Genomic DNA, 12,122 nt, shown 5'->3' with positions numbered 1-12,122 from the left:
GATCCTCCATCAGTATTAAGCATCTATTTTTATTTCGAAGATCATCCAATCACATTAAGTGTGTTCATATGCATTACCAGGTCCAATCACTTACTATATAATATATTTTTATATCCATTTCTAGGTAATATCAAGTTCAACCAATCACATTCCATGTTTTTCATATTCATAACCAGGTCCCATCAGCCTCCAATGTACTGGACACAGGTGCTGCCCTGAACCATCTGCGCTGGCACCAGAACGGTCACATGATTGCTGCAGCTGATGACATGGGCCATATCTACTTGCATGATGTTGCTGAGGTAGATATGAACTGTCTTCTTTGAACGCCATGATAGCATAAAGAATATATATAAGAATATACCGGTATTATTTTGTTTCGTCTGAACTTGCATCCCTTCAGCTATTCAATTGTACATTTAATGCATATGATTTCTCAGCGAATTTCCGTGGTTCAAATGCTTCAGGGTCAAAATACAAAATGAACAAATATCTAAAAAAAGGAAAGATTTTGCTTCGAAGCCCCAAAAACGAATCGTCGAAAAATGGTTTGAACACTTCAGTGGCCAGGTCAATTACATCCTTGGCCAATTTATGTGGAATGTTGTTGCCTGTTATCAGTTTAATATATTTATTATCATTTACTTTGTATAAGATTTATCATGGAACGCCTGAATTATACCAGAATTATATGGGCAAGCCAGTCATCAAAATTTTACATGGTTACCAATATCTGGTTTTAATTAAATGACAATCTTATTTGTATATGGGATCTATCAGTATTTGTGCTTTGTAAAAGTCAGAAATAAATAAAGAAAACATAATGTGGCTTGGAAGTGAGCATCAATAAAGGGCAACTAAATTAATATTGCTGAGTCTGTCAATTTTTGCCAAATAACAATTTATTTATATTTATTCAGAGTTTTGCCAACCCGAAATCAGATGAGTGGTCGAGATTTGTTCATACGTTACAAGAATTGAAACAGCATGCCGCGGAGAGGGAGGAAGACACTGCATTATCAGGCATAGGATCGCCGATGCGATGACGCCTCTGACGAGTGAATTAGTGCAGATTGTTTAATTTTGTGAGGGTCTTATATTTGTTATTTTTTCTTTATTGATCGACTCTTTTAAAATTTCTGATGGTTGACATTTGCCAGTTTTTGTAAATTGACCATCGACTGAAACCTAGCAAATTATTTGTTGCTTAATGAGATAACAAATGCATCACAAATTTTAAACTTCACCAAACTAGTCAGCACCAAAAAATCACGAATAAGGGACCTTACGAAATTAAATTAATCTACAACAGTGTATTTATTGTTGATGTGCTGTGCTTTTGGGAAGGATATAGCTTTTCATATGCCTGACTCGAACTCTTTTTTATTGAAGTTGTTCATTTTGTTTTGTCATGATCAAAGAATTAGGAGCGATGATTTCTGAAATATGAGTAACAATGTTAAACATGTATATTTGTTATAAAGTATATATTATGTCATTTTGTGCAAGTTTCGTTATTGGATTTTGAAAAAATACAACTCAATGTATTTTGTTGCAAATTCAACAGAAGAATATATTTCACAAAACGATTGGTATATCATCATTCTGTACCATGTTAGAGAGTGGCTTCTGTGTTTTTTCTTTAATAAACTCCAACATTGCAATGGTAACAAGTAGGCAGAGCTAACTGTTCCATAAATATTGTGCAGAAAAATAACAATGCTATTCACTTATATGCATGCTAGTTATTGAATGTTGCCCTTGACAACATGGTTCAAACCATTTTATTCACCCACTTATTACTTTCAAATTATACTTTTGTGCTGAAGGGCTTTTGAATTTTTCACTAACTCTTATTTTAGGGTGCAGTAACTATTAATTTAAGAAGCTAACTAGTGATTAAGTCTTCCATTACATTTTAGATATAGCAATGTGGACATTTTCATTAAAAAAAATCAGAAGTCCAACCAATAAACATCCTTGTTTCCCTGCTTTACTGGAAATATAATCTGCTGTTAAGTACACTCAATGACTTTAATTAGTGCTACCTTCTATTGCAAAAACCATCAGGGCTGGAAAAATGTGTTCAAAGATTTTCATTCTCACAGGCCACTGTCTTAAACCCCGCACCAATGTTTTTTTTATTAGAGAAAAAAAAACTGCCATAGCGTAAAATGGTCGACGGCATTGGGAAACAGTTCCATAAAGTAAATATTCCGCATATTTCTTGGAAATATAAAAAAAAAGTGCACACTTGCCTCTATTTTTTTAATCTGATGAGAATTTAGAATTGTTTTCCTCTGGCCTTTGTGATTATGTATGTAAGAGCTTGCTCTGATGCCTTGTCCTAACTTGTGCAATAAAATGTCTTAACTGTGCTACCAGTATGAAATAAAGGTATCAAATTCAACCTGTGTTGTCGGTGCATGCGGATCACTGAAATTGTTAACATTATATGTATATAAAAAATATGTTATATAATATATCTTAGATAGATGTACAAGTAACTTTTACTTAATGTTATCAGGCGCGTAACCGTCTGTACGCAATTGCGTACTGAAATTTTGACAGGTCGTAGTTTTTGTCATACCAAAAACCTCGAATTTGAAATAAAAACCGAAGGGGGGAGGGAGGAGTAGGGGTTAATATACCCCAAGGCATGGATCAGCGTAAGCCCAAATTGCAAACGCAAATATGCTATTTTGTGAAGTGTAGTCAGTAGAGTACACCTCGGTCTCATTCAATAACGTATAATAGCGATTGTTAAAGTCTACTGGTACATGGAAGTGCAATCATGCACGTCTGTTAGATACAAAATGGGCTTGTTCCTAAACGCAAAACTAACTAAATTAAAAATGTCGGACAGCGCTTACTTCCCTTTGCATTTAAAAAAACAAACACGATTGTCAAGGGAAATCACTGCGTAGGTTAACTTCGATTTGGTCAAAACGGTTGTTTCCGAAACAAAGCAATTCTAAGTGTACCGATACGAACAGACGTTTGATTTGTTATTGCCATTGGTGCATTTTAAAGGATATTTACGCCAATCTCGACCCTACCTGTAGCTTAACTGAAATACAGATTTAAAGGAACATCACCATCACTGCGCTCGATACAGCCAACGCAAAGTCAAACGTTGAATAATACCTTATTTTAAAAGTTTAAACTTTATTTATTTAAACAATTGTGGTGACAGCTATGCGTGCATATGCTAAGTGACTCTCGTGTGAGAGTGGGATCTTGTTTTCATGAAGAACCCGGAGAAAAATACCCACTCTCATCGCCAACCAAACTCAGATCGCACTTACCAGACAACGGTTTAAAATAAACTCTTAATATTGAACTAAATATGAGGAGTTAAATCTCAGGTGTTTTCATTGGAGCCCAGGGGCTGGTCTCACGAAGAAGGGCGTGTTCGCTTCGCTCACTCCGCCAATTCTCAATCATTAAAATATTACATCTAACTATTACAAATATTGCACAAATGATAGAAACATAACAATAATACTATGCCATAAAATGGACCCCTTAATGAGTGGAAACACTGAGGCATGTCAAATGATTACTACATGTATTAATCAAGCACAGGCCCCAAACCAGCCTCAACTCTCTATTATAGGGATCGTGGAGTATGTTGGCGGGTTTGTTGTAAAATAACCCTTATATACATGTAATAAAAACTTATTGTTTCCAAGGGCATAATGCAGATTTATTGGGATAATAACAAATTAGAATGTTTGTTGGATGTTTATATCAGTACACATAATTTATTATGAGTCAATAGTACACTGGCGTAGATTAAAGTAGGCTATATATATATATATAGGCTCCATTTTAAACACGAACAGACCAGTTATGACAACTGAGGTGGGTATATTCTTCAGGTGAGAATATAAGCCAGTCTTTCTTTTTAGCGTGTATTGGTTTTGTATGTTTTGAAAGCGTCCACACCTCCACGCCAACACTGGTTCTGAGGGAGGGGCGCAAGTCAAAAGGTTACGCCCCTAAGTTACGGCCCCTCCAACGTCAAATTCTGGAACCGCCCTTGGTGTCATTTTTTTTCAAGATATAATCCGAAATGCACCTAACAGTATATTGCAATAAGGAAATAATCGAGGGAGGGGGCATTCCCCCGAAACGTGCCCCACCCCTTGACTCAAGCAAACCGGGCGTGCACATTAATTGTGATCTAGCCATTTCACTGAGTAATATATATTATTAAACAAAGATTATACAATTCACAATTTCCCTTTGAACTAGATTTCTTGTTGCGACAATGCCGTTGTCAAATGATGCGAAGGCAATATATCTATCCACCACACCTTTTATAAATCAGTGCTAAATCTTGGTGTTCTCAATGATGCTATTTTATGAGCTTCCTTTTCAAGGCTGACACCATTTTCAATACTGCAATATTGCCGTTGTCAAATGATATACCAAGGCCATAATTATATTTATCAAGCCCACTTCTATTACACCTTGGTATTCTCAATTTCATGATTAAAGTTGCTGTTTTTATAAGCTTCTGTTTCAAGCCCACTACCGTTTTCAATACTGCAAGTATTCGTGCCATTTTCGTCGTTGCCAACAAACACAGTTTTATCAGCCTTTCTTGTATCGGCTATGCGCCTGAAATTGATATTTTGACGGAGATGAAAGAACACGATTTCGTGTAGGTAGAATAACGAAAGGTTGGTACTAAAATAATTTTGCTCGATTGCGAAGACAAGTGGTTTACACTAGAGTACGTTGTCCACATATTGTCCATTTTAAGAGGTTATTAGAAAGTACCCCTGGTGGGAAACGAGTCCACAACCTCTTGGGTGGGAGCTGGACACCCGTTCAACGTTAAATGTATTTTCTACAAGTATTATGCATAGTGCGAACGACTTACGCTCACAACCAGACATTTGGACCTCTGATATAACCAATTGTTAGTTCTGATTTGTACCATGGATATAACCAATTGTAATCTTGATTATCCAACACCTCGTTTTCTTTGTTTCTTTGTTATTATTGAAGAAACTTCAATCTAAGTGAGGAATTGCTTATGAACCTTCCTACCCTTTAAACTTAGCCGCCTCTTCTGCTGTATCGAGGAGCTTCTGGTGCAGCGTTTCAGGCAAAAAGATGCAAAGAAACCCCGCCAGGATTGAGGATGCTCCAAATATAACCAATGGAAGAGCTTTGCCGAAATCCCCTCCGATGAGTATGCCCTACAATTAAAATAGAACCTACATTCTCAGCCAATGTAATTGCAGATAGGTATTCATTAAGAATTTCAATTAACGCGGGTGTTTAAAGGTCCGCCTACTGCCACACATCCGATACACACTCCCTGCGTCAGATTTTGCGTTTGCAATGAGGTTGTATTCTAAGTCGGCTAGATGATTCCGCCCATTTGTAATCATGGAATTCTGACTTCGTGTCATCTTTTACTTATACATGCGGAAGATGTACTTTTTCATGACTTAAAATGTTCAGTACCGTATTTCATAAAAGATTCACTGGCCTCTGATTTTCAATCTTAAATTATTATTTCTTTTGAATGAAAAAAATCTTATGCATTTAATTCCAAACTAAAAAATAAGGTGTCAAATGTGAAAAGAATTTTGTTTTCATCAATATATACACTTTGTACTGTCTACATATGCTCACTAAAATATGTAAACAGTACAAAGTACATTTTTATCACATTCTTGGCACTGTAATGTTTGGTTTGGAATTATAAGATTTAATAAAACATTAGAGTTTGAAAATCCGGTACCAGTGGATAGATACTGTGAAGTTTAATTCGAAATACCAAATGTAATGCTACTCATTCGCTTATCAGGCTTAAGACTAAATAAAGATGTCATGTTTTTGTTTTCGAAATAATTTGAAGCCTGTGATGGCTTTGGACATAATCATGCTATGTCCAAAGTTCAAATACTTACCATTTTGGCTACATAAGGGGCAGCCATTCCACCATCTTGCTACACAACTACTTGTCCCCATCCCAGCGTTCCGCAGGACAGTCGGGTATAGTTCGAGGGAAAAGACGTAGACAGTTGAAAAAGCACCGGCCGGACCAAGCTTTCCGATCAAAGATAATGTTAACGTAGCCCAGTGCAATTCTGTAGAAAAGTAGGGTTCACAAAAAAATAACTATATTGTTTAAGTGGTTATTCGCGTTATACGTAGATGTGGCTATTTGTAGTTTGACTTATTTGTGTTATTCGTAGATGAGGTTCAATGAAGTTGAAGGTATTCGTAGCAGTGTTATTCGCAAATGTTGTAATTCATAGATGTAGTTATTCGTAGTTGTTAGTATTCGTAGTTGGTATTATTCGTAGCTGGTGTTACTCGTAGTCGTGGTAAGTCGTAGTCGTGGTTATTCGTAGATGTTATTCGTAGCTGGTGTTACACGTAATCGTGGTACGTCGTAGTCCTGGTCGTGCTTATTCGTAGATGTTGTTATTCGTAGCCGGTGTTACACGAAATCGTGGTACGTCGTAGTCCTGGTCGTGGTTATTCGTAGATGTTGTTATTTGTAGCTGGTGTTACTTGTTGTCGTGGTAAGTCGTAGTCGTGGTTATTCGTAGCTGTATTTGGTAGTTGTTCTAATTCGTAGATGTAGTTATTCGTAGTTGTAGTATTTCATAGATGGGTTATTTGTAGTAGTTGTTTTTCGTAGTTGTTGTTATTTGTAGTTGTGGTTATACGAAGTTGAGTTTCTCGTAATGGTTATGCGTATTGTGGTAACTCGTAGTTGGGGTAACTCTTAGTTGTGTTTATGCGTAGTCCAGGTTATTCGTAGTCTTGCTTATTTCGTAGTCGTTGTTAATCGTAGTTGTTGTTACTCGTAGGTGTGGATACTCGTAGATTGGTTATTCGTAGATGTCATTCGTAGAAGTTGTTATTCGTAGCAGTAAATATTCTTACACATTGTACCAATAATTATACATATTGTACTCTTTTAACTTTCTTACTATACTTTACCTTGCCCACGGTACACAGCCGTGAATAGTGAGTTTACTTTGTCCACCGTACACAACCCTGAATAGTGAGTTTACCTTGTCCACCGTACACAACCGTGAATAGTGAGTTTACTGTGTCCACCGTACACAACACTGAAGAGTGAGTTTACTTTGTCCACCGTAAACAACCCTGAATAGTGAGTTTACCTTTTCCACCGTACACAATGAGTTTACTTTGTCCACCGTACACAACCGTGAATAGTGACTTTGCCTTGTCCACCGTACACAACCGTGAATAGTGAGTTTACCTACCGTACACAACCGTGAATAGTGACTTTACCTTGTACACCGTAAACAAACGTGAATACCGTGTTTACCTTGTCCACCGTACACCACTATGAATAGTGAGTTTGCCTTGCCGACCGTACACAACCGTGAATCGTGAGTTGTCCACAGTACACAACCGTGAATATCGAGTTTATCTTATCCACCGTACACAACCGTGAATAGTGAGTTTGCCTTGCCGACCGTACACAACCGTGAATAGTGAGTTTACCTTTTCCACCGTACACAACCGTGAATAGTGGTGAGTTTACCTTGCTCACCGTACACAACCATGAATAGTGACTACCTTGTCCACCGTACATAAGCGCGAATAGTGACTTTTCCTTGTCCATCGTACACAACCGTGAATACCGTGTTTACCTTTTCCACCGTACACAACTGGAAATAGTGAGTTTGCCTTGCCGACCGTAAACAACCGTGAATGGTGAGTTCTCCACCGTACACAACCTTGAATACCGAGTTTACCTTGTCCACCGTACACAACCGTGAATAATGAGTTTGCCTTGCCGACCGTACACAGCTGTAAATGTTGAGTTGTCCACCGTACACAACCGTGTATAGTGAGTTTACCTTGTCCATCGTACAAAACCGCGAATACCAAGTTTACCTTGTCAACCGTATACAACCGTGAATAGTGAGTTTGCCTTGAGTTATGCGTATTGTGGTAACTCGTAGTTGTGGTAACTCTTAGTTGTGTTTATGCGTAGTCCAGGTTACTCATAGTCGTGCTTTTTTCGTAGTCGTTGTTAATCGTAGTTGTTGTTACTCGTAGGTGTGGATATTCGTAGATTGGTTATTCGTAGATGTTATTCGTAGAAGTGAATATTCTTACACATTATACCAATAATTATACATATTGTATTCTTTTAACTTTCTTACTATACTTTACCTTGTCCACCGTACACAACATTGAATAGTGAACATAGCTTGTTCACCGTACACAGCCGGGTATAGTGAGTTTACTTTGTCCACGGTACACAACCGTGAAAAGTGAGATTATCTTGCCCACCGTACACAACTGTGAATAGTGAGTTTGCCTTGTCCACAGTGAATAGTGAGTTGTCCATCGTACACAACTGTGAATAGTGAGTTTACCTAGACCACCGTACACAACTGTTAATAGTGAGATTGCCTTGTCCGCCGAACATAACCATGAATAGTGAGATTACATTGTCTACCGTACACTACCGTGAAAAGTGAGTTTGCCTTATCCACCGTACACAACCGTGAATGATGAGTTTACCTACCGTACACAACCGAGAATAGTGAGTTTACCTACCGTACACAACCGTGAAAAGTGTCTTTACCTTGTCCACCATACATAACCGTGAATGGTGAGTTGTCCACCGTACACAACCGTGAATGGTGAGTTATCCACCGTGAACAACCGCCAAAAGTGAGATTACCTTGTCTACTGTACACAACCGTGAATAGTGAGCTTGCCTTGTCCACCGAACACAACCGTGAATAGTGAGTTTGCCTTGTCCACCGTACACAACCGTGAATGGTGAGTTTACCTACCATATACAACCGTGAAGAGTGACTTTACCTTGTTTACCGTAAACAAACGTGAATGGTGAGTTTACCTTGTCCGCCGTACACAACCGTGAATAGTGACTACCTTGTCCACCGTACACAACCACGAATAGTGACTTTTTCTTGTCCACCGTACACAACCGTGAATGGTGAGTTGTCCACCATACATAACCGTGAATACCGTGTTTACCTTGTCCACCGTACACCACTGTGAATAGTGAGTTTGCCTTGCCGACCGTACACAACCGTGAATTGTGAGTTGTCCACCGTACACAACCGTGAATACCAGGTTTACCTTGTCCACCGTACACAACCGTGAATAGTGGGTTTGCCTTGCCGACCGTACACAACTGTGAATGTTGAGTTGTCCACCGAACACAACCGTAAATAGTGAGTTCATCTGGTCCGCCGTACACAACCGTGAATAGTGAGTTTACCTTGTCCACCGAACACAACCGTGAATAGTGAGTTTACCTTGCTCACCTTACACAACCATGAATAGTGACTACCTTGTCCACCGTACACAACCGCGAATAGTAACTTTTCCTTGTCCACCGTACACAACCGTGAATGGTGAGTTATACACCGCACACAACCGTGAATACCGTGTTTATCTTGTCCACCGTACACCACTGTGAATAGTGAGTTTGCCTTCCCGACCGTACACAACCGTAAATGGTGAGTTGTCCACCGTACACAACCGTGAATAGTGAGTTAACCTTGCCGACCGTACACAACCATGAATAGTGAGTTAACCTTGTCCACCGTACTCAACCGTTAATAGTGAGTGAACCTTGCCGACCGTACAGAACAGTGTATTGTGAGTTAACCTTGACCACCGTACATAACTGTGAATAGTGAGTTTACCTTGTCTACCGTCCACAACCGTGAATAGTGAGTTTACCTTGTCCACCGTACACAACTGTGAATAGTGAGTTTACCTGGTCCGCCGTACACAACCGTGAATAGTGAGTTTACCTTGTCCGCCGTACACAACCGTGAATAGTGAGTTTACCAAGTCCACCTTTTTCAACTGTAAATAGTGAGTTTGTCTTGTCCACCGTACACAACCGTGAATAGTGAGTTTATCTTGCCCACCGTACACAACCGTGAATAGTGAGTTTACCTTTTCCACCGTACACAACCGTGAATAGTGAGTTTACCTTGCCGACCGTACACAACCCTGAATAGTGAGTTTACCTTTTCCACCATACACAACCGTAAATAGTGAGTTTACCCTGCCCACCGTACACAACCGTGAATAGTGAGTTTACCTTTTCCACCGTACACAACCGTGAATAGTGTTCCTAACAGTGCAAATCCACCCAGCCACATGAAGCACATATGTGTCCATCTTCTACCTAAGCTCTCTAGCATCGGTATATTGACATATCTCGGAATTTCAACAATAGCGAGAAGGAAGAAATTGAAATAGAAATTTCCCCCGATTGTTCCTGCATACATAGTCACCCCGTAGTAGCACATACTGACAACAAGCCTGAAAAAAGTTTTAAAAATCCTGACGATATTCTCTACATATTTGCATTCGCCCAGTCCTTTGTATAGCAAACTTGACGTTTATAGATATTGTATAACAAAGGAGTAATGACGTCATTTCTTGTTTCAATATTGCACTCTGATTGGATAAGCGCGACATCATTTAACCAATGATATACGACTTTATAAAAATCAGCTATTCATTTATACAAACGTATGTTGTCAGTTTCTTTCAGAACAAATACTCAATTTCAGATGATACTGTTAATTTTTAAACGAAATGAATACTTTTAAAAAAAAATATATGTACTGATCGCATTTTTTCTTGAATCCTTAAATAACATGTATGTGTTGTAAAAAGTGTTTGCGCGAAAACTTCAATTTGAAATATATTTAAAAGCAATATAATTTTAGAATAAGGTATTCTAAACTTTAAAGATAGTAAAATACGGTTTTTAAAACGTTTACTTTTGTAACGTGCTTTGTGTAATAAGCACCTTTTTCACTTACCAGTAAGATGGAGAAAGCAACCATTGAAACTCGTTAGTTGTTATTTAATGTCATGTTTGCTATAATAGTTAAACTATATCATTATGCTACGTTTAAAAAGTATATCGATGTATTTATTTACCAATTGAAGAACAGGATCATGGTTCGAAGAAAAAGCACTTTATTGGTAAATAGCTCCCACAGTTTTCCACCAGCTTGGGTTGTAGTAGCTGTAGTTTAATTGTAATGCAGATGCAACTTATATTAATCACTCTCGTTGGCACGATGTTGCATGAGAGTGTGGTCTTGTGTCGAACCCGGGTCGCCTTGGTGAGAAGCAAGTGCGCTAACCACTGCGCTAACCGGACAACATAGGTACATCCATCCTTAAAATATCATGGGTATACAAAAGCTCCCGAATGACATCTGCGCGGTTTCGTCGAGTTCTAACAAATCTCAAATGAGAAGGGGTCTTAAAGAAGTAGTTTATCATATTTAAAATAGATAACATGATAAAATAGCTGAATTTAAATCTAACAGCTGCATTGTTTTATGATTGGTACTTTGTTCTTATCACTTATAGGGGTTAGATTGGTCCGTTTCCTTTGTGTCCAGGGTCAACCGTGTACATTATTTGTTGTTACAATAAGCAATCTCACTAGCGGATTTACGGGGAGACGGGCACTTTGCATTTCAATTTTGGGATAGTAATAAAATACGCATAAAATGCACTATTTTCAGACTAGAAATTGTCAATATTTGCATGCACCCCCCCCCCCCCCCCCCTACACACACACGCCAACATTTTTCAGAACTGAAAAAAGGGGTATGTCAAAAGATTGTGCCCCACAGTTACGCCACCCCCCCCCCCTTCCCCTCAAATGTCAAATCCTGGAATCCTGATACCTTCTACAATAACTACCCCATTTTAAGGCATTTTTGGCGCCATTTTAAACGTAAACATGAAGCTTATACGCAAATAAAAACGGTGACGCAATACCCGTCAGAGATGCGCCGACGGTCACGTCTTGTAGGGAATCTTGTAGTCCTAAACTTGAAGACCGGTCCCGATTTGGTTAAGGTGTTCCGAATGAACGCGCAAACGTGGACAATTCATGCGAAACGAGCAAATGGCTGCCAGAGTACATACTTCTTTTTCAAATAATGTTTACAAAATCCGTATTATATAAATAGTATTAGTTGTATAAGTATGCACTGTCATCTGCATAAAGCCATTAAAGGATACATGGATTCAGATTGCTGTTTGTACGTTGACACGAATTTTGTCGGCTTGTT

General features: G+C 38.6%; 1 protein-coding gene across 11 annotated transcripts in view; it reads left to right on the top strand.

The window, feature by feature from the left end:
* The window catches only part of LOC128234281 (cytoplasmic dynein 1 intermediate chain 2-like), a 28,761-nt gene extending 26,351 nt beyond the window's left edge, over positions 1 to 2,410 (top strand). For all 11 annotated transcript variants that reach the window (XM_052948432.1, XM_052948433.1, XM_052948435.1 and 8 more), the window contains 2 exons: positions 177 to 302; positions 921 to 2,410. In XM_052948432.1, coding sequence (XP_052804392.1) covers positions 177 to 302; positions 921 to 1,046 — 252 coding nt within the window. In that variant the 3' untranslated portion in view covers positions 1,047 to 2,410. The remainder of the gene's footprint in view (positions 1 to 176; positions 303 to 920) is intronic.
* Positions 2,411 to 12,122: the final 9,712 nt, after the last annotated feature.

The sequence above is a fragment of the Mya arenaria genome, chromosome 5 (assembly GCF_026914265.1).
Source record: "Mya arenaria isolate MELC-2E11 chromosome 5, ASM2691426v1".
Lineage (NCBI taxonomy): Eukaryota > Metazoa > Mollusca > Bivalvia > Myida > Myidae > Mya > Mya arenaria.
The sequence above is the reverse complement of the archived record's forward strand: the minus strand, read 5'-3'. Positions and strand labels throughout refer to the sequence as shown.